Source organism: Plecotus auritus, assembly GCF_963455305.1.
Source record: "Plecotus auritus genome assembly, chromosome: 9".
In the NCBI taxonomy this organism is placed as follows: Eukaryota; Metazoa; Chordata; class Mammalia; order Chiroptera; family Vespertilionidae; genus Plecotus; species Plecotus auritus.
The window spans coordinates 22,213,487-22,236,139 of NC_137783.1; the positions used below are offsets into that span (position 1 = coordinate 22,213,487).

Below are 22,653 nucleotides of genomic sequence, written 5' to 3' on the forward strand. Positions count from 1 at the left end.
TGTGTAAGCCCAGGGGCCAGGCACTTCACCAGGACACGCACCTGCCTCCCTAGCCCTAACTTTTTGGTCCTTCCCTGAACCTGATTCTCCTCTGAGCTCTGATCTTCTAGAAGTTGCCTGTGAGGAGTCCAGGTGCTAAGCGCCAAGCTTCAGTGCCAGTCATATGCCCAGTTTAGTTGAAAAGTGATACTTTTTATATTCTCTCCTAGCCTTTGCCCTAAGCAAGAAATCCGTTTACCTTTTTTTTTTTTTTTAAACCAGAGTAATTAAAAAAAAATCACATCAGGTTTTCTGCCTCTTGTCAGATATCATGAGGAAGGTTAAACATTTTGGAGAAAGCAGCCTTTCCGATTAATGTGCTAAATGTTTCTAAATATGTCAGTTGAACCTTTTAACCTCTCCCATTTAAAACTGCAATAAGCCTTACCCTAGGTCAGTGGTCGGCAAACTCATTAGTCAACAGAGCCAAATATCAACAGTACAACGATTGAAATTTCTTTTGAGAGCCAAATTTTTTAAACTTAAACTTCTTCTAATGCCACTTCTTCAAAATAGACTTGCCCAGGCCGTGGTATTTTGTGGAAGAGCCACACTCAAGGGGCCAAAGAACCGCATGTGGCTCGCGAGCCGCAGTTTGCCGACCACGGCGCCTAGGTTGTCACTAATTTAATGCCTATGTTTGCTTAGTATTTTCTCAGAGCTGGGAAAAAGCAGACCTTGAGAGCTAAATTGCCTCTAGGTAGGTTCTTGATATCTGGGCAGGAAACCTAAGGACTGCATAGCAGTGCAGTATCAATCGCTATATAGCCACGCTAGTTTAACTTATTACACTTTATTACAATAACAAAGTAATTATTTTTAACAATGAAAGCAGAGTGCCTATAGGCAAGAGGATGGTCCTGTCTCAGGCCAAGCCCCCTCCCGAATGGTTCAGACCTGTGATGACGACAGTAGTCCTCTAGAATGTAACACTTCCCCACTAGGTGTCATTATTTACCAATTCTGGGCTGTTCTCTGTGCACTTGACAGTTGAGAACAAAGCTAGAGACAAGAATATGAGATGAATCAAAATGGACTGTGGAAAGGGCACTGTGGCTGGAATGCATCTTGTGGTGGGAGGGCTTTCAAAGGCAAGTGACATTTTTCTGATCAGGTCCCCTGGAAAGAGTCAGAACTTGGGCTCTTAGAGTGGCCCTGGCTTCCCCTGCATGTGCTAGAGTCAGGTGCGTATCTCCAAATCTAAGTCGTCCTTCCTTCAGACACATAGCCCTCCTGTGCCCAGCTGCCCTGCGCTTCCCCTCTGGCTCCTGGCTCACGTGTCTTGGGGGCATAGGAAACCACGGTAGAGAGCCAAGCAAGCAATGGCTCCTGCCCAGACTGAAGGTCTCCAGAGACCCAGAGTTTAGGATGCAAATTCAAAAAGTTGTGGGGCTGTGAGAATAGGAAATGAGCATGCATAGCACCTGGTAAGAGGCACCTGAAGGACTGAAGTAGGAAAAAGAGCCATGAACCCTCTTGTCCCCGTGTTTCTCTTTGGGCTGCGAGTACAAGTCAGGAGCTGAGATGGGCTCCCACCTGTCTCCTCTTTGCCCTCAGAGCCAGCCATTGTTGGTGAAATCCAGGCGCAGCTCCTCCTCCTCATCAGGGCTCAGCTCCTGCAAGGGGGCCCGGCAGGGGCCTCCGTAGTAGCCAAGCCAGTCCATGGCTTTCTTCAGCCCCGGGATCCCGAAGCGCCGAGTCACCTGAGAAGTAGGGCCTGTTAGAAGAGACTGCGGGATTTCTACACAATATGCCCCGGACCCAGACATGTGTCACTCTTAGAAAGTTGGGGTTTCTACCCTTCTCCTCCATCAAATCTATGATACCAGGGTGGATTGGGAATCCAGACTGAGAGACCGCAAGACAGGCCGGCAGTAGAGAGCACAAAGCCAAAACCTCAAATGAAGACAGGGAGACGCCTCCCTTGGTTTTAGGAGAAAAATCCACCCCGTGGGGAGGAGAGAAAGCGATGCTGTGGGTCTGGGCGCTAGAATATGACCGGCCCACAGCAAAGGTCCCTGGAACCTGACCCAGAGCACAGCAGGCCGAGGAAGTCAGGCACAGCCCAAACCTCTGCTGGCCCTGCAGCAGGGTCCTCCCTGACCCAACCCTAAATGCTCTCACAGGAAGCATAACGGATCTTTGTCCAAAGACGTTTCACTGTATAACCTTGTATCATTAACTTAGTAGCTCTGAGCAAGTTCTCTTGTCTAAAAAATGAGAGGGCGGGACATGATCTCTAAAATCTTTTCCATTGTCATGAGGGACTTAAGGCTCTTGTCAATTTAAAATTATGCATGGAGTTTTACAGAAAACGATGCATCAAGTTTCTGTGCTTTTAGCATAGCAACTGGTTATTTCATGCTGATCAGAAATGTTAGATGAATCTTTGACTCCCTAAAAACTAGGCAAGTAATCACTACTTAATAAAGTTTTATTTGGACGTAAGGAAAAAAACCTTAGAAGTATGGGCTTAAGGACAAGTAAAAAAAAAGTTGTTCGGGGGTAAAAAGGTTGGCAGCCTGATGAGAGGTTGACTAATAACTATTCACCACTAGAGGCCAGTAGGCGTTAGCAAGCCTCTTCCCAGGCCTGGCCCCAGCCAGCCGTGGTGTTCTAACAACCCGGGCATTTCCACCCAAACCTGAGCAGGGGAGAGCGTGGACACAGAAATACTAGAGACTAGTGGACCCTAGAGAAAAGCTTTCTCCCACCATAGATGCCTGAAGATCTCTGATTTGCCCCTCTTCAGACCGTGAGAAAGGGTTGAATACTTTGGTGTGCAGACAGTGGAAAGTCCTAAATATAGCCAGGGCAGGAGGCTGGGTGTGAAGGCTAGGAAGGACATTGTGTTCGAGCAGGGCAAGGAAATAAGGTGACATCAAGCTGCTCTTGGGGTGGCTGAGCCTATAGCCCAGGCAGCAGAAAGGTGTTCCAGGAATTCCTGAGTGTGTGCCCAGAGCTGGCAGAGGAGGAATTCCTGAGGGTAAGACAGGATGGCATGCATAGCATTGGATGGCAGCAAGCATCCTCTCTTACCAAGGGGCAGCCCAGGCGGCTTCATTTATAAAATGATGTGATAGCAACACCTACCTCATGTCAGAAGAATTGAATGAGAAAAATGCCACTACAAGGCCAGACCCCCAGAGCCCTAGAAGCTTGTCCTCTTCCTGTCCTAGTGGTAAACAGGTTCTGGGACCTTCCCTCTTGCAGGTGGATGGGAGCAGGACAGCAGAGGTCCAACCTCAGTGGAAAGTCCAATATGTATAGTACAGCCCGTGCCCTGGATGGGGCTCAGCTGAAAGGCCCTCATTTCTGCAGTTCCTATCCCAGGAGAACCTTCACAGCCAGGGAGACTCATGCTTGCCTCCTCAGCTGTCCTTTCTCCAAATCTGAGTTAATCTGCCCCTTTGAGGTAAAGACATAAAACTGTGAGCGAGATCTGGAGCCTGCCCACCACTCTACCCAAACAAAAAACATTGCCTAGCTCCGTCTGGGACTGTTGTCTTAGATGCAAAACATAAAGGGGCACCAAAAAGCTTAGTCATCAAGGTAAGTAGTTCATGCAATTAAAAAAAATTCAAAATCAATGCAAAAATATCCATAATGAGTAAAGTATCCAAGTTTTAAGTAAAGACAGGATCCAACAGAACTATGCCCTGCCATATTGTAGCCTGAGGCAAAGTAAACATAAGTGAGGCAGTGGGCGGGCCAACGCTCTAACCATTGAGCAGAACCAGCCAGGGCTGTTCTGTGTATATTTTTTCATTGTTAATATTTTTCTTGAAGTAGATTTTGGGGAAAATTGTTTTGATAAGTTTGCTTCCATTCAAGCCAGGGAAGTAAAATTATAACAAATTATGTTTTTGGTATTGATAAAATATTTAAAACTTAAAGAATGCTGTGAGCTTTAATATACCTACTTAAAAATTTTTCAATACTTTTAATGTTATGGGGGAGTGAAAAAAATCACCATGCAGAAAACTAGTTAAAGCTTCAACTTTCAAGAAGATAGAATAGATGTACTTTTTCCTATGCTTCCCAATAAATACAATGAAAAAAAAACAACACCCTGGACATTATATAAAAACAAGCATAAAAAAGAGTCTGAAAGGTAGAGAGAAGGAAGACCAACTGGGAACAACACAGTGGTGGGTTAACTGGCCCAGACTTAGAGCTGAAGGTGCCAGCAGCCCTGAAATGCCAATGGGCAAAGACAAAAAAGCCCCAACAAAAGGCCATTCTCCCTAGCCAAGGACCAGGAAAGGAGCAGACTAGCAAGATGGAAAACTTTTAGACAATAACCACTCTATTCCAGGCTAAACCCCATAAAAACTAACAAAAAACTGTGGGCCCCACCCTTACCCCGGCCAGCAAGGGTAAATAGGGAACCAGAACTTCTACCCCCAACTCAGCAGGAGTGTCCCTCCCCATCCAAAGGATGGTCTCAGAAGAGGCCTAGTGAGGAGTCACAAGTTTCACCACTGTCCACCCTTAAGGAGGCCAACACCCACAGATACACTCATGGTGTCAGTGGAGGCCACGTGGGAGCAATAGGCGGCACTCCCACCTTCCCAGCCCAGTTGGTATCAGCAAAAGCCTAGTGCAGAGCTAGTGCAGAGCTAGTGCAGAGCTGAAAAAAAATGTAAAACTCCCACAAAAGCACCTCCAGGCCTAGATGGTATCACTGGAGAATTCCAAAAACTGTGTAAAAAAAGATTGTATAGTAATTCTATATAGAGTCTCTTCCAGAAAACTGAAGAGGAAAGAATACTTTCCAATTGATTTATGAAGCTACCATATTTTTTATCCTAATACCGAGTCAGACAAAGCAGTACAAAGAGAGAGAGAGCGAGAGCGAGAGAGAAAAGAAAACTACATGCCAATATCCCCCATAAATATAGGCAGAAAAATCCTTAATAAAATATTAGCAAATGGGATTTAGCAATATATAAAAAGAGTTATACACCATGACTATGTGGGGTCTATTCTAGGGATGCAAGTCTGGCTTGATATTTGGCAATTATTAATATAATACATATTAACAGGATAAAAAAGAAAAAAATCACATGACCATATCAATCAATGTAGAAAAACATTTGACAAAATTCAACACCCATTAATGATTTTTAAAATTCTCTGAAAACTAGAAAAGAGGGGGAACTTCCTCACCTTGGTAAAGAACATCTATAGAAACCTACAACTAACATTATACTTAATGGTAAAGGCTGAATATTTTCCCTTAAGATCAGGAACAAGGCAAGGATGTCCACTGTCACCACCCTTATTCAACATTGTGCAGGAAGTTCTTGTCAGTGCAATAGGGAAAAAAGGAACTAAAAGATATACAGATCAGAAGGAAGAAATAAAACTTCCCCTATTTGTAGATGATATGATTATCTGTGTAGAAAATCCCAAGGAATCTACTGAAAAAAAAAGTCCTAGAACTAATAAGTGAGTTCAGCAAAGTCATAAGATACAAGATAAACATACAAATATCAATTGTGTTTCTATATGCTAACAATGAACACATGAATAGTGAAATTAAAAATATAATACCAGCCCTAGCCGGTGTGGCTCAGTGATTTGAGCATTGGCCTGTGCACCCAAAGGTCCTGGGGTTTGATTCCTGGTCAAGGGCACGTACCTGGGTTGCAGGTTCGATCCCCTGGTCCTGGTCGGGGCTCGTGTAGGAGGCAATCAATTGATGTGGCTCTCTCACAATGATGTCTCTCTTTCTCTTTCTCTTTCTTTCTCTCTCTCTCTCTCTCTCTCTCTCTCTCTCTCCCCCCCCCCCTTCCCTTCCAATTTCTCTAAAAAGCAATGGAAAAAGTGTAAAACAATACAATTTTAGGGGAAAAAAATAGGAGAAAATCTTCACAATTTGGTGGTAGGCAAATAGTTCCTCAGGTGAGGATTAACAACAACAAAAAAATATATAATACCATTTATAATCATTCAAAAATATAAGTCACTTGAGTGTAAATCTCTCAAAACTTGTATAGGATTTGTTTGCTAAAAATTACAAAATGCTGATGAAATAAATCAAAGGAAGTCTACACAGATAGAGAGACATATCACATCCAAAGTTTTGGAGAAAACATAGTAAAAATGTCAATTGTACCCAAATTGGTATACAGGTTCCTATCAAAATCCCAGCAAGAGTATTTGTAGATATAGACAAGACTAGAGGTCTGGTGCATGAAAATTCATGCACTCGGGGGTGGGAGGGTCCCTCAGCCAGGACTTGCACCCTCTTGCAGTCCGGGAGCCCTCGGGGGATGTCCGACTAACAGCTTAGCTTCCTGCGGGGTGTGGGCCTAAGCTGTAAGTCGGACATCCTTAGTGCTGCCACGGAGGCAGGAGAGGCTCCCGCCACCCGCTGTGCTGACCAGCCTTGAGCTGGCTTCTGACTGAGTGGTGCTCCCCCGTGGAAATGCACTGACCACCAGGGGGCAGCTCCTGGGTTGAGCATCTTCCCCCTGGTGGTCAGTGTGTGTCATAGCAGCCGGTCATTCCACCATTAGGGTCAATTTGCATATTACCCTTTTATTATACAGGATTATTCTAAAATTTCTATGGAAAGGCAAAGGAATTCGACCTAAAACTGTTGAAAAATGAAATGGGGAGAATCAGTCTACCTGATTTTAAGATTTATGATATACTACAATAATAAAGGCTATATGATATTGCAGAGGGGTAGATCAATGGAAAGAATAGAGAACCTAGAAATAGACCCACACAAATATACCCAACTGATGTCTGACAAAGGTGCAAAAGTGACTCAATGGAGGAAAATCACCTTTTCAACAAATGCTGCTGCCACAAGTGGATATCTATAAGCAAAAAAAGAGAACCTCAATCTAAGTATCCCACTTTACACAAAATCCACTCAAAATGGGTCACAAACTTATAAAATGTAAAATTATATAATTTTAGGAGAAAATCTTCACCATTTGGTGGTAGACAAATAGCTCTCTTAGACTGAACATCAAAAGCTAAACATAAAAGAAAGTATTAATAAACTGGACATTATCAAAATAAAAAACGTTTGCTCTTCAAAAGACATTTAAAGAGAATGACAAGACAAGCTACATATTGGGAGAAAATATTTGCAAATCACATATTTCAAAAAGGATTAGCATCTAGGAGATATAATAAACTTCCAAAACCAACAGGCAAAAACCAAATAATCCAATTAGAAAATGGTCAAGCAACATAAACTGACATTTCTTCTAAGAGCATATCCAGATGGTAAATATATACATGGAAAGATGTTCTATAGTGTCAGCCGTAGAGACAGGCAAGCTAAAACCACAATGAAATATCACTACACACCTATGAGAATGGCTAAAATAAAAGACAGTCACAAGATCAAATTCTGGTGAGGATGCAGAGAAGTTGGATCACTCATACACTTACACCGATATAAATGTAAAATGGTACAGCCACTCTGAAAAAGAGTGTGGCAGTTTCTTAAAATAAAAATTAAACATGCAACCATCATATCACTCAGCAACTGTGTATCTGTCCTAGGAAAATGAAAACTTATGGTCACACAAAGACATGTACATGCATATTCATAGAAGATTTGAATAGCCCAAACTGGGAACACCTAGCTGTCATTCAACAGTGAATGGTTAAACAAGTTGTGGTGTGGCCATATCATGAAATATTACTCATCAAGAAAAAGAAACCATCTTATTGATACGTTCAACACCTGGATGAATCTCCAGAAAAAGATTCTGAGTGAAAAAGCCAATCTCAAAAGGTTATAGACTAGATTATTTCATTTATATAACAGTCTTGAACTGACAAAATTTAAAAATTGGTAAACATATCTGTGGTTGCCATAGGTTACAGAGAGGGTAGGGGGAGGAGGTCAGTATATGTGGTTCTAAAAGTGGAACGTGAGGGATCTTTGTGGTGATGGAAATATTCTATATCTTGACTATATCAGTATCAAAATCCTGGTTGTGATATTGTTCCCACTAGGGAAAGCTGGGTAGTGGTTCCCTGTATTATAAGTTTAAGTTAAAATAGACATAAAGCCCAGCTGGTGTGGCTCCGTGGTTGAGCATGGACCCATGAACCAGGAGGTCACCGTTCAATTCCCAGTTAGGGGCCTGGGTTTCAGGCTCAATCCCCAGTAGGGGATGTGCAGGAGGCAGCTGATCAATGATTCTCTCTCATCACTGATATTTCTATCTCTTTTTCCCTCTCTCCTCCTTTCTCTGAAATCTATCTATTTATCTATCTACTTACCTACCTACCTACCTACCTACCTATAGGGACACACATTTTTCTTTTTGCCTTGGACTCCATATGGCTCTGCACAGCGTTGTCTGGCATTGACAGGCTTTCTGTCTTGGCTCTTCTCGACTTGCCCAGCACAGAATTGGGGTGTACGGTCTGACTGCAGAACTGATTATTTGAAGGCAGAACTCTAAATACCTCCAGCGTTCCAACTTCTCTGTTACTACTCTCAATCATTCTGTTAGGACCTGGCCCTTTATAAAGGCCCACGGACCCTTTCTCTAGGTAGTGCATCTAAGTCAGGTCCCAGGACAACTTCTGTCACAATCCCTCAGGATGCTTACCTCAATGCCTATTCGTGAACCTAAAGAATTACAGTTTTAACTAGATCTCTAAATGAATGCTAATGCACACTAAAGTTAGGGCTCAACTTTGTCTGAAGTCAAGATTTTCTGGGGAGGCACAAGAGTTCCCACACTGCGATGTTTTCTAAAAGGACTTTCTGAAAGGGAAGAGATTGAGTGGGGACCCCTGGGCCTGCCCTGCATGCATCCTGTTATAAGGAGGACATAGAACCACCTCCCCACCCACCAACCCTTTGCTGCCATTGGCTGGGAGCTCACCGCAGTGTTCGGCTCAATGAGGCGGTGCTGTAGCTTCTGGGCATCTTCCCATTGCCCTGTGAGGCAGAGTCGCTCCAGCTGGCACACCTGAGCCCCCAGGACATTGGCCAGGGCACACACGCCCCCCACAGCTCCTGCCCAGAGTAGGATGCAGAACATCAGCCAGAGCCTCTTCTCACAGAGAATTCCAAACCCTGGCCCAGTACCTCTTTGTTAGGAGCTAGGATGTGGATTTCTATGCCACTGGTTGGCCATGTCAAAGGCACGCTCCGTGAGTCCACAGAGCACAGAGAGAAGACTGCCAGCATATTCAACGAAGTAGAACCCCACAGGCTGAGAGTCAGGGAACAGAGATTGAAGGCTAACTCAAGGGCAGTTCCTTCCCTGCACCCCCCACCCCCCAAAAAAAGTAAAGTTCCACCTGCCAGTTGGCACCTCCACACTCCTCTACTGGCCCCCTGACTCACCAGTCCTGGAAGGGGTGAGGTGAATGGGAAGTCTTTGCTCTTCTGAAATCTTGTCCCCTCCCTGCCCGCCCCCCCCTCGCCCCCCCCGCCGCCCCATCCTGAATTCAGCTTGGAACAGGGGTGGGGGTGGGGTGGGGGAGTGGAAAGTGCTGTGGACACAGGACACCGGGCATTTCCTCCCATTGGCTGCGTAAACCTGGACAAGTCATAGACCCTCTGGTCCTCTTGGTTCTCATCGGGGCAAGGAAAATGGGCTGGCTGCAATCACAGAGGCCCTGCCCCTCCTGCCAGCCTGTGAGTGTGACGCGAAGGCTAAGTAGGAGTGCCCCTGAGCAGAGGGGCTTGGACACTGGAGAGAGTAGGCAACTGCCAATAAGTTTATGTAGCTGCCATTTATTGAATCCCTCTTGTGTGCCAAGCACTATGGCAGACATGGGCCAGTGCTCTCTACCTCTCACAACACCTCCCTGCTTTACAGAGTAGAAACTCAAACCCAGCGAGGCTGAGTACCTCGCCCACTGACAGACACTCAGTGAGTCAACAGCAGAGCTGAGATTCCAGCTCAGATCCCGGCCTCCAGATCCTTTTCCATCTACGCCATCCTCAGGAACAAGGCATAACGGAGTCCCCTTCTTCCCCTGTACTTTAAAGACGCAGAGAGGGATGTGCAAGGACCCTAGACAGTGAGCCAAAGTCTGCACAAACCAGAGAGAACAGGACCTGGCAGCTTTGGAAAAATAACTTAAATCTGTGTCAGCTGAAGGAGCAAATGCTGCCGGCCCCCTCTCCCCACCCCCCCGCCCTCATCCGGCACCCTCCTCCGGCTCAAAACCCAAGGACCTTGACCCCAGACAGACAAGAACAGTTGGTCTAATGGTGACATTCCTAGGATCCTAGACTGGGATAGACTCTGATCAGGCAGCTGAAGATCCCTGCCCAACCCTGCAGGTCTGACCATTCATTCTAGGCTGGAAGCAGAGAAAGAGGAAAGTCAACTCCGGATGAAAGGGGAGAGCCCCAGGGCCTCTGTGAGATTACAGGAGCTAAGTTTGCCTCCTAAGCATGGAGCTTGGGACTTAAAGCAAATTGCAAGCATACCAACGATATGCCAGGGTTTATACACGGCCACCCTCCTCCGCCCAACAAGGTCACTCACAAGCACCCAGTGTCCAGACAAGCAAAGCAGCGTGCTAAGCTTCTGAGGTTACAGAGCAAGCAAGCTGGCAAAGGCCCTCTGCAGACCCAGTCCTGGCACTCATGGTCTCTTCCAGCAGACCCCAGCTTTCTGGGTGTGTCTGGGTCACCCCCACAGTGTGAGAGCAGCGGGAGGCCTACCCACGGCATAGCTGGCCAGCAGGAAGCCAGCCGATCCAGCCAACACCTGGAAATCCTGCCTCCTGGTCTTGTGAATCATCAGCCCAATTCTGGTCACCTGCAACAGCAAAGCCCACTGTGAGTGGAGCCCAGAGCCTCAGGCTAGCCTGGGTGGGGGCTGGGCCACTGTGGGCGAATGAGAGCCTCCCCTCCACCACCCCACTCCGAAGATCCCACAGGACAGAGAGGACCCAAACTGAGGCAGGTCCCAGAACTGCCCTACAGATGGTAGCGAGAGAAGTGGGTGGTGCCCCAGCCAGGAGCTGCTGCCACTCACATCACCGCCGCTGTCCTTGATGCCAATGATATTCGGGTGCTGGGAAAGTGTGACCACCGCGTCCACAGGCAGGTCTAGCCCCGTGTTGGCTGGGACATTGTACAGCACCACAGGAACTGGAGAGAGGTCAGCGACCTGAGGGACGCAGAGAAGAGGGGAGAGGGCAGCTCCCGGACCCAACAGGTCCGGGCCAGGGCACCCTGGACAGGCCCACCTCCGGGACCAGAAGTCACAGTGCCACATTGCCCTGCTTGAAAGCAGTAACAGTGGATAGTCAGTGAGTGCTTTCAATGTGCCAAGCACCGTCCCAAGTGCTTTATGTTTTGATATAATTTAGTCTTCACAGCACTATGAAGAAGTACCTTTATTCCTCCTGTTTGAGAAGGAAGGAAACAGACGTCACAGTTAGGGCAGTCACACAATGTCACACAGCTGGCACGTGGTGGCATTTCTCCCCTTCCCAGTGCTGCCGTTCATGGGACGTAGGCTCACCACTCTGTGCCCAGCTTCTCTGTCTCCTCTTCTCAGGCAGAGTGCCCCCCTCATTCAGCTTCATCTTGGTCCCAGCTCTCACCCCATGCCCACCCCTCACACCCACCTTGGTGTAGTGGTGAATGAGGGCAGCGCTGCTCATGCGGCCACGATAGTAGCAAGGAGTCAACACCATGGCGACGTCAGCCCCGACCTGGGCCATGCTCACCGTCATCTCCACCGTGGCCTGAGTAGCTGCAGGAGGAAAGAGGGGGTCTTCCCTATGGACCATGCAGGGTGAGAGCAGGAGGAGGAAGAGGGCTGGGCTAGGACCCTGGGCAAGCAAGGGGTGCAGAAGAGACAAACAAGTAGACTGAACCCAGCCCCGGGGCTGAGGAGCCTGGCCGCCCACCCCCAGGGACTCCCAGGGCCCAGGGCATTATGGCCTCACACTCGCAGCCAGAGCCAGCTACCAGGAGCTTGTCCTTGGGCATGGCCTGGCGCACGCGGCTCACCACCTCCAGGCGCTCACTGCTGGTCAGGAAGGGGAATTCGCCATTGGAGCCCTGGACCACAAAGCCTGCGGGGAAGATCGCATCATATCAGTAGACACCTTCCCATCCTCTTATGAACAGCAGGGCCATTGCTGTTACACTCGCCCAGGCTCCTACCTCCTGGAAACCATAGCTTTTCACATATTTCCTTCCCACCTTTGCTCTGATGCAGCCAGAATGTTTTAAACAGTTGCAATAACAGTGTTCACACCATTTTTCTTTGTTTTAATAAACTGTTTTAGCCATACCCCAAAGAATAGATAATAACATAATTCCCATATGTGTATTCAGTACCCATGGCAACCCACCCCTGGTCACCTTCCTCTTCCTCCTCTTGCTGACCTGACTCAGGTGTTATTGTTCCCATTCATGTCTTTATACCCTTCAGACATATACTTGGACCCATAAATAAGATATAATATGGGTTCTGACACTTTAAACTTTATAGAATAAAGTCAAACTTTGTATCTTCCACAGTTTGCCATTTTTGCCCAACATTGTGTCCGTAGCAGGACATGTAGCTATGATTCAGTCATATTCATTATCCTCTATAATAAAAGCCCAGTGACCAAATGGTGGAATGACCAGAACGACTGGTTGGTCAGTCGCTATGATGTGCACTGACCACCAGGGGGCAGACACTCAACGTAGGAGCTGCCCTGGTGGTTAGTGCGCTCCCACAGCAGGAGAAGCCGCTCAGAGGGCGGGTCCACAGCCGCTCAGCTGACCGGGATGAGCGGTGCTTCCATAGCAGGCCGATCCCTGCAGGCCATGCCCCCCACCAGTGCACAAATCCCGTGCAACGGGCCTTTAGTCATATAATATTCTATTGTGAGCTTAGACCACAATTTACTTTTTAAAAAATTGATTTTGAGAGAAAGAAAGAGAGAAAGACATCGATTTGTTGTTTCACTTATGCATTCATTGATTGATTCTTGTATGTGATCAGGAATGGAGCCCACAAGCTTGGCATATCAGGATGATGCTCTAACCAACTGAGCTACCTACCAGCTGAGCTACCTGGCTAGGGCCCACAATTTACGTTCCATTCTCCCTTTGAGGACATTTTCAAATTTAATTTTAATATTTTGTTAATCCTCACCTGAGGATATTTTCCATTGATTTTTTTAGAGAGAGTGAAAGGGTGGAGCAGAGACAGAGAGAGAACCTGGGACCGACCCTTCAGTCCACAGGTTGACACTCTATCCCCTGAGCCAAACTGGCTAGGGTCCTTTGGACATTGAGAACGTTTCCTTATTTTTGCTAGCAGAGCTAAAGCAAACATTTTCTGTAAAGTCTTCTGTGCCCATGTCTAAGGGATTCCCTACAGTTTACTTAGGTGTGTAATTAACAAATTGCACACCTGCACATGCCATACTCTCTGGTTATCCAGGTCACATCCATCAGCATAAAGAAGAGTCTGTCAGGCCTGGTCCAGGCCAACACGGGGTTGTCAGCATGAATTTTTGCCAATTTTCTAGGTGAAAAGTGACATCTCATTCTTTTCTTTTTCATTTTCCTATTTTATCCATCACTGGAATGGTTTCTAATATGACCAGCTAAAGGTGTCAACCCTTTTATATCCATGAGAGACCAGCAGAATTGCTGCTATTCAGCTAAATCTGAAAGGAATGTTACTAAAACCATTTCTTCCCTTTTTCTTTTTAACTTTCTCTTTCCTCTTCTTTCTCCTCTCTACCCCATTCCATTCCAAAAATATTTTTCTTCAATAGTTGACAAACAGCATAAAATACAAGATCATTAATAAATTCAAGTGTTTGGGAGAAAGGAAAGAAAATAAAGCCAGGAACGATATTGATTTCCAAACCCCTGTCACACACTTGTGAGTGATGGGTCATGAATTTGATTTGGAGCTTCCCGACTGTCAGAGCTAAAAGGGAAACATGGTCAGCTGACAGATATGTAGAGCTCAAGATAAAAGCAAGGCGGCCGCTCTGGGGAAACACAGAGTTTCCTGGCACTGGGACCAAGAGAGAGTGTTCCTGTGAGTCATCCATCCTTCAAGGGACACAGTGTGATGTAGAGGCAGTTGCACCACAAACCTTTCCATGCTGCTCACGACACCCTTAGACTCCACTCTGCAAGTTGCCAGGCTAGCTCACTGGATACTTCTCTTCAGGTTTTTGCCTTGCTAACATTACAGGGAACATCTTGAGGCAAATAGCTTTTGGCGTCTGTTGCATTGCCTCCCTAGGAGCTATTCCTCCGCATCAGGCTGGAAGCCGATGGTAGGAGCCTCTTGCGACATAAGGCTCTGTGCTTTCCCAGTGGGCCATCCCCATTTGTAGAGCTGCCAACCTTGGAGGAAGGCTCCAGTCCAGTCAGGATTGGACCAGCACCCTCTGATTTAGAGATCAAAGACTTAGAGATGAAGTCTTTGCCACTCCCTCTATTCAAATGGAAGAATATCTCCCTTCCCAACCGTGCCTGCCACCCCTCCTTGAAGGGGGCCAAGATGGGATCTTTCTCCAGCTACTTCTTCAGCCATAGCTACTCATTCCCAAGTCCCCCTTCATTCTGGTGGTCAGTTCCAGAGGCCCCTGGGCCCCACTGGTGGACCTGCCTCAAGAGCAGTGAGAGACCCACTCTGAGGGTAAAAGAGGACCCTGTGCTCAAGACTCCTAGTGGCCTGCTGGCATGGCTAAGCAGCTGAGCATCGACCTATGAACCAGCAGGTCACAGTTCAATTCCTGGTCAGGGCACAAACCTGGATTGCGGGCTCGATCCCCAGTAAGGGGTGTGCAGGAGGCAGCTGACATCACCGAAGTTTCTCTCTCTCTTTCCCTTTCCCCTCCTCTCTGAAATCAATTAAAAAATACACACACACACACACACACACACACACACACACACACACACACACTAGAGGCCCAATGCACGAAATTTGTGCAAGGGTCCCGGCCCTCGCAGCCCCGACTTCTAAAGCGTAATATGCTAATTAGACCCAACAGCCAAATGCCCTTCCAGATGCCCTTCTGGGTGAAGTCGGGGCTGCCAGGGCCGGGACCCTAGCACAAATTTCGTGCATATATATATTTTAAAGACTCCTAGTGGCCTCTCCCTTGTGTCATTTAAGGGAGCATCTGACCCAGTCTTAACTCCCAAGACAGAAGAAATGCCAGGCTGGGGAGAGGGAGTGTGGTAGAGTCAAGGAAGCACTGGACCCAAGTCACCTCTGGCTATTGAGCCAGTCACATCACGCCTCTGAGTCCCCGTTTCCTTTCTATGGGATGACAATAAAATCATTTCACTCCTAACCGTACAGGGCTGTCCTAAAGGCCCAAAGAAGAAAATGTACAATAAAAGCCTTTTGAAATCTGTGAGCTGCTGCCCCAGGAGCCCCCTCCTACTTGGCTAGATGTGCAATTTCAGGCCTGATGTGTCTCAGCATATATATAAAGTCACTTACTAGTAATGTCAAAAATATTCAAAGACTCCTAACTCTGGACTCATCTGGGGATGGTGGGCATGGGACTGGCCTTAGAACAGGGCAGTGGGTCTGGGTCTGGGCTTCAGAGTCAGCTGAAGCAGAGCTCTAACCCCAGTGACATCACAGTCTCAGTCACCTCAGGCAAATTACACCTCTGGGCCTCAGATGCTCATCTGCAAAATGGAGAGAATGTAATATCTTCCTCATGGGTCTGTGCCATTAACAACACAGAACGTGGCGTACACTAAAAACAAACAAACAAAACCTCAAAAAGAGGGAGCTGTTGGTAGTAGTAGTACTAGCAGCAGCAGCAAGCCCAGCCCCGGCAATCCTAATATATAAAAAGCCAGGGGCTGTCATGACCGAAACAACCGGATGGACGACCAAACACAGGCTGCGTGGGACGACAAGGCTGGCAGGGGGGTTAGTGAGGGACGACCAAACGACTGAACAGCGGGCTGAGTGGGGCGACCAGGCCAGCAGGGGGGGTAGTGAGGGATGACCAAACGACTGAACAGCAGGCTGCGTGGGGCGAACAGGCCAGCAGGGGGGGCAGTTGGGGGCAACCAGGCTGGCAGGGGGGGTGCAGTAAGGGGCAACCAGGCTGGTGGGGGGGGCAGTTAGGGGTGACTAGGCTGGCAGGGGGGGCAGTTAGGGGTGGTCAGGCAGGCAGGCAGGTGAGCAATTAGGAGCCAGCGGTCCTGGATTGTGGGTATGGGTCTGGTCCTAGATCCCTAGAGAGGGATCTAAACCGGCAGTCGGACATCCCCTGAGGGGTCCCAGATTGGAGAGGGTGCAGGCTGGGCTTAGGGGACCATCACCCCCAGCTTCTCCCCCCACCCCCCCTGTGCACGAATTTCGTGCACCGGGCCTCTAGTGCTAATATAAATAAGGAGAGAGAATATACAGCACAGTAGCTCTAAGGGTGTGTTGGGCGGGGGAGGGGGCAGGCACTACACAGATCCCTGTGGGTGCAGGGAGCAGGTGGGCAGGAGGACTGCAGCAGGGATGCCACATGATTGGAGAGGCCATAGACCAGCTGAGGATGGCACCAAGAGGACAGGGGCTATAGCCCACCCTGATTACTTACTTCTTCCAGAAGTCTATCTCACCTCCTTCCCCCCAATTCTTGACTTCTTCCTCTTTCCCTGACAATAGCAGGCTGGTGGGTGGGAAGCCCCCTGGAGCTATCCCATCCCCAGAGCCTGAGACCTGGGAAGCCATTTATGGTGTCTCAAATCAATTCAGCAAAATAGCCCACACCAAAAGGGGTGTGGGAGAAGGAACACCCCCCATTCCTGCCCAGCCCTGAGGCTGGCTACAGAGCCCCCAGACTCAGAGTGAGGGGGTGCAAGGCTTTATTGGCTCAGGCATGTGGCAGCAGTGTAGCTCTCAGCTGCTCCTGGGATCTGCCTCATCTGTCTTCTCTCAGTGGGTCTACAGGAACCTGTTTGAGCCTGTTTCAGCTGCTTTGCTCCCTCCCAGCTCTTCCTCCATTAGGGGCCATCCTCTGTGGCAGATTCCACTCATGAAGTTGAAGGGGTCCAGAACCCCTCTAGGGGCCTGAAGAAGAAGGGGTTGGGATGACAGCATCTCACTCTGGGCCACAAAGGTTGTCCCGTAGGAGAGAAAACAGGCCTGTGATTGTATGCCAGCCTTGTTGGGGGAAGGGGCATCTCCATCCGTGGTTAGGTGGCTTCAAAGGGGTGATAGGTCTGATGGCTGCGGTTGGGCACGCTGTGGCTCTGGTGGTGGTTTGGGTGGCTTGGATGATCCTGGTGGCCATGGTGACCATGGCCATGGAAGGTGTGTGTGTGGTTCATACCAGCGACAGTGGTTTCCCGCTGCGTGAGGAAATTGCTTTTCAGCTTTATCTCCACCTCCTGGAGGGCCTTCAGCTCCTCTTGGTTGATGTCCTTGGACTCCAAGTGGCCTGAGTTCCGGTACACCATGGCACGCTGCAACATGGAGTTGGCCAGTTGGCGACCCTTGGTGTCGAGCTCCTTAGTACTAGCAGCCACGGCGGCCCACGTAGCCTCATCTGTGGATGAGGACTCCTTGTGGGTCTCTCTGACCACTGAGTACCCAGGCGCCTTCTGCTTGTTGGCGAAGGGCTCCCTTGAGGTGGAGGTCTCCATGCGAGCCGTGGTGCTGGCCTCTCTGTTGACAGTCTCAGGCTGGGGGGCGGTGATACTGCTGCTGGCAGCGGCGGTGGCGCTGCAGGGGGCCAGCTTCTCTTCGGAAAGGCGGCTAAAGTGAGATTTGATCCAGTTCTCATTCTGCGCTTTGTGGCATTCTTGTGGCTCACGCTCCTCTTGTGGAGACACAGAGGCTATCTTCCTCCTCCTCCTCCTCCTCCTCTGAAGCCACAGCATGAGGCTTCCACCTCCGATTAAGAGGACAGTCCCCAGCACCACCTTGCATGATGGTTGCTGGATGAGCTCCAAGAAGTTCTCCAGGACCCTAGCCAGGCAGGCAGAGCTAAGAGTGCACTGGAAGTGGGGGAGCCCAGATGGTATGTTTCATGCTTGAAAGGGCAGGCTCCCTGTGGGTGTCTGGCAGGCAGGCCCACCGCTGCACCCTTCCTAGGATACCCCTCCCGCCTCAGCAATGAACCCCATTATGAGGTTCACTGGTTGGGGGGGCGGGGTGGGGAAAGGCTACAGCATCCCTCATGTCTACTCCGGCAGGCATTGTCTGAGGCCCAGGTTCTGTCTCCCACCCTGACGGCTATCCCCAAGGTCAGTGGAAGGGCAACTTCCCCAACTCTGAGTCCCTTCTGTCTTCTGCTTGTGACCCATTCTGCAACTCAGTCCTTCTTATCTTCCAGCCTTTGGTTTCTCTCCCTTGCCATCCAGTGGTTCCCAGCAGGCAGAGGCTTCTAGATCAAGCTGTTCGTGGTTGAAGGACACCCTTGGTTAGGCTGGCATCCATTCCTGGCCACCTGAGGCGGCATCTCTCTCCATCCAGGACCCATACCTGCTGCCAGAGCATTCCATCCCCACTTGCAGCCCCCAGCCCCGCTTTGGAGCAGGGTCCAGAAGGAAAAGGGGTCCAGCAAGGAGCTCATTCTAGAATAACATGAGGTCACAAATGGGGGAGGGAAGACAGCAGGGCTGAGAAGGCAGAGCAGATAGGACAAGAGAAGTCACTGGGTCCCAGATCCCTGGGGCCATTCCAGGATGGGGCTGCTACATCTTGCCTTAGTGATGCACCTGCAAACCCAGAATCTAACACCACCACCGACCCCACCCCCGTGAGTGGGCACAGTACAGGTTGTGAGCAGGTGGGCCAGCCTGCCAGGCTCTCCAAAGGTGCAGACAACGGACAGCCTGGCCCACAATCCCAAATTGTATCCCGGGCCTCGGGTGGAAACGGGTCTAGTCCGCTCTATTTTTCCACCCAGAGGCAGCTGACACATTTCTTTTTAGTGAAGAAATGTTAAAATAGGGTTGTAAAAATTGTGATCTTTTAAACAAAGTATTTTATTTAATGCAGTAATGGCTTTCATACACCCCAAAATATTCTATCTTATCACAAGAAAACATGGTCTGGTCCACATACTAAGGAAAGAAGACACAAGCTTAAAGTTCTATGGGAACGGTAACTCCCAGTCTGGCTGGAGCAGCTCTGTGGTCGTCCAATGACCTCGTTTGGAAATAACAATTCAAAGTTCATCTCTGAGGTGGTTTGGGGGAGTGAGTTCAGGACCAAATGGCCCCTCAGCAACAACTCCACCCTCCAGTCTCTAGTTATAACTTTTATTTTTAAAAAAATACTCTTCATTCAAATAACCAGTACAAATTAACAACGAAAACATAAAAATAAAGAGCTACACTAGTCCATCATAGTATAATAACTATGTATGGTATCAGATGGGCATTAGATTTATTGGGATGATCATTTCGTAAGTTATGTGAACACCTGCAACTAATATAATTTGTATGTCAACTGTAATAGAAAAATAAAAAATTATTAAAAAAAAAAAAAAAAGCTACAGGGTTTCAGGCCATGCCTTCCAGAACAATCTCTAGCTCAGGGGTCCTCAAACTGTTTAAACAGGGGGCCAGTTCACTGTCCCTCAGACCGTTGGAGGGCCGGACTATAGTTTAAAAAAAAAAACTATGAACAAATTCCTATGCACACTGCGGGCCCGGGACAAGTCGGCTGCTAAGCAGGACAGGCAGCGGCACCCGGCGGGCCGGATAAATGTCCTCGGCGGACCGCATGTGGCCCGCGGGCCATAGTTAGAGGACGCCTGCCTAGCTGTTCACCAATTCATCAAGGGCAGGCTCCCCACTTTGGGGGGGCCTTCATCATGGTGCAGGGGGGCCTGGCAATGAGAACTGTGATGGTTCTCCCCTCTGCCGCTGAGTGCTGAGCTGCAAAGCGGGGCCAGGATCAGGCAAGAGAAACGCCGATTTCACAGTGAAAGTGGCCCACTGCTCCCTTCCTGGGCATCTGGCTGTGTCCTGGGAGCAGTGACAGGACCCCGTGGTTCTATGTTCCTTGCTCTAGGGCCTCCTATCTGAGCTCTTTGGGAGAAACGCGTTGAACCCAGTGGCTCAATTCCCATTCTAAAATGAGGAAACTCTCCAAGGTCGCTGTTAACTGGTGGAACCAGGATTCTTACCCAGTCTCCTAACTCCAGATGCTGGGCTCTTTCCACACAGCCCACTGCCCCTCCCCCCACCTTGTGTTGGGGGTAAGAGGGAAGGTGGGAGCAGGCTCCTGGGTGGGTTGCAGGGGAGATGGACCTATGCAGGGCCTATGCCCCTGGGCGCTGCCCTGCCCTCTGCAGGAGTCAGGGGGAGGGTTCAGAGAACCTGGGGGTCTCTGTGATTCTCTGTGTGGTTGGCAGACATCAGACGCAAAGCCCACCCTTCCCACCCCCTGTGCTAAAGCGTCCTTGAACCTGGAAGGTGAAGCAGAACCTTCTCTCCTCTTAGAGATGTAAGGAGCTTCTCACTTTGCTTCAAGAGAACCAGGCCTCCGCCCAGACCTTCAGGGCCCCATGACTTGAGTCCCAGCAGAAATTTACTTAGCGTTTGTGTCACAGCTCAAAGTGGGCGTCCACAGGGCATTCATTGTCCTCTAAGGAAGGATCACGTCACCTCAGACTAAGACATGAATGGGGGGGTCTCAGTCAGGCCAGCAGTCACTGTCCCAAAGCGGCTTTGCCCACAGTCCGTGCTGTCCTCTGAATGATCATTATCCTTGGACTCAATACCTTCCAATGTATCGCTCTGCCACTGCAGCATGCTTTCACTTGCATTCTCTCGTATTCCCCCCCTACCGTCCCATGAGATGGGCATTATTACTCCCATGAGTCAGATGGGGGACCGAGGTTTAGAGAGACTAGCTCACAGCTACGTCAGTAACAGTGTAATAACTACTCTAATTTCAAATCGGCAGAGCTGTGATTGGAAACTAGAGTCCATGTTCTTAATTGCTCCACGCACCGCCTCAGTCGGAGCCACTCCCTTCCCAAAGCTGGTGCTGACCAGACTGCTGCAATCATCTGGCCTAGCAGCGCAGCAATCAGTGCAGTGGAGTGAAACTCAGCATGGCTGTGCCGTGGGACCTGGGTTCAAATCCCAGCTCAGCCACGTACTAGTAAGTGACTTTGGGCAAGTGACCCTGTCATGCTGAGCCCCGTCTTCCCATCTGTGAAATGGGGCTATGGAGAGGACTGCCTCAGGGAACTGTCATGAGTTATGGATGGGGGTGGCAGGGCAGGATGGGGGGACTTTTCCACTTCTAACTTCATTCATTGTGCTTGTGGCTGTGTTGTACATCTACTGGCACTAATATAACCTGGTCCCTGGCCTCAGAGAGGGGAGACCCATGTGCATAGGGGAAGTGAGGCAGAGAATCCAGAACAGGAATTAATTTGGCCAAGGGAGGCTTTACCCAGAAGAGAGAGTGCAAACAAGGCTTTGAGGGGGATGAGCCTGCTGGCTGGGCTGCCACTGGACGCCTGGCTGCCCTCACACCTGCACAGAGTGCCAGGTTAACAAGGACTTTCACACCCATTATCTCGTTTGATCCTCATGATAATGCTGCGAGCTAAGATGGCGCTTTAGCAGTTTACAGCTGTGGGAGCTGAGGCAGCAGAGACTCAGTCAGGGTCTCAGGCCGGCAGGGGCTGCCCACCTGACTGCAGACCAGTGCGGTCTGTCCCGCTCCCTTAGTAAAATGAGCCCGGGCACTGCGCTGCTCCCGAGCAGCGTGACAGACCTGGGGGCCTCCCTCTGGCTTCTGGCTGAAGGGACCAGGCCCTTCACACCTCCCCCGGCCCCACAGTGGACAGGCCCACTTACCTTTGAAGGGGAAGGCGCCCAGTTTCTGCAGATTCTCCTCCAGTTTCCCATAGTCCACCTCCAAGGTGGCGGTGAAGGGGGTGGTCAGAGGGGGATAGATGCCTGTGATGTCCACCTTCCTCCCCTCCCCTGAGGCCCGGCCCCCCACATTCCTAGACAAACCCCTGCTCAGCCCCTGCCTCACAGAGGACCAGACCCGGGGGCCCAGCATCTCCACAGGAAGCCTCAGGCCCAGCTAGTCTCTGTCCCTAAGGGAGGCTAAGTTTGGACCCCTTCCGACCCCTGTTAATGATCAATGTGTTAGTTAAAAATTTGCTGCCCCTGACTTGTCAGCCCTGGGGCAGGCTGGGCTGGGTGTCCCCAGGGTCGAAGGCTAGGCCTATAGGTCCCCGAGGGGAGGGCGGGGGCGGGAGGGAGAGGTTCCTCCTCTTCCTGGGGAGCACCTGGAGGAATGCCACAACCCAATGTTGCTCGCCAGATGGAGGACTGGTTCCTGGGGTCCCGACACTAAAGGGTGTTTCTAGTGGGGCCCGAGTCTTCCTCCCACAATTTCCAGCTCAAAGCCAGGAGCCCCGCCAGCTTTTGCTTGGCAGTTCCGTGTTGGTCGGAGTAGCCGATTGGCTGAGCCCTGTGGGAGGCGTGGCAGATCTGGGTGATCCACAATCCCTTAGCTGCCCCACTTCCCAGCCAGACTCCTCCATGTGACAGGCCTGTGCTGGCCACACACAGCCCCACAGGACAGCGGTCACAAGGAGGGGTGGTCTAGGACGAGTGCGTGGTGAAGCTGATCCATGCTGGGACTTGGGAAGAGGGGTGAC

The 22,653-nt window shown here is 49.5% G+C and overlaps 2 protein-coding genes across 3 annotated transcripts; both read right to left on the bottom strand.

The window, feature by feature from the left end:
- Positions 1–260: 260 nt before the first annotated feature.
- HOGA1 (4-hydroxy-2-oxoglutarate aldolase 1) lies at positions 261–22,409 on the bottom strand. Of its 2 annotated transcripts, XM_080687908.1 has the most exons (8): positions 21,836–22,409; positions 11,959–12,087; positions 11,635–11,762; positions 11,037–11,171; positions 10,721–10,817; positions 8,919–9,052; positions 1,576–1,742; positions 815–1,041 (listed from the first exon to the last, which is right to left on the bottom strand). In XM_080687908.1, the coding sequence occupies exons 1-7, from the start codon at positions 22,044–22,046 to the stop codon at positions 1,593–1,595; spliced, it is 984 nt and encodes a 327-aa protein (XP_080544034.1). In that variant the 5' UTR covers positions 22,047–22,409; the 3' UTR covers positions 815–1,041; positions 1,576–1,592. The 2 variants fall into 2 exon arrangements, with proteins under 2 accessions (XP_080544033.1, XP_080544034.1); XM_080687907.1 differs by having other exon boundaries at positions 261–1,742; positions 21,836–22,401.
- Positions 17,201–17,887, bottom strand: LOC308257831 (uncharacterized protein C10orf62; the record flags this gene model as incomplete). Its single annotated transcript, XM_080687909.1, has 1 exon — positions 17,201–17,887. One exon carries the CDS (start codon positions 17,885–17,887, stop codon positions 17,201–17,203), a length of 687 nt encoding a protein of 228 aa, XP_080544035.1.
- Positions 22,410–22,653: the final 244 nt, after the last annotated feature.

Coding starts and splice junctions, on each gene's coding strand:
- HOGA1 (XM_080687907.1), bottom strand. CDS start 22,046: ATGCTGGGCCCCCGGGTCTGGTCCTCTGTGAGGCAGGGGCTGAGCAGG. Junction 12,088..21,835: donor GGGCGCCTTCCCCTTCAAAG/GTAAGTGGGCCT, acceptor TCTTCCCCGCAG/GCTTTGTGGTCCAGGGCTCC. Junction 10,818..11,036: donor TCAAGGACAGCGGCGGTGAT/GTGAGTGGCAGC, acceptor TTGCTGTTGCAG/GTGACCAGAATTGGGCTGAT.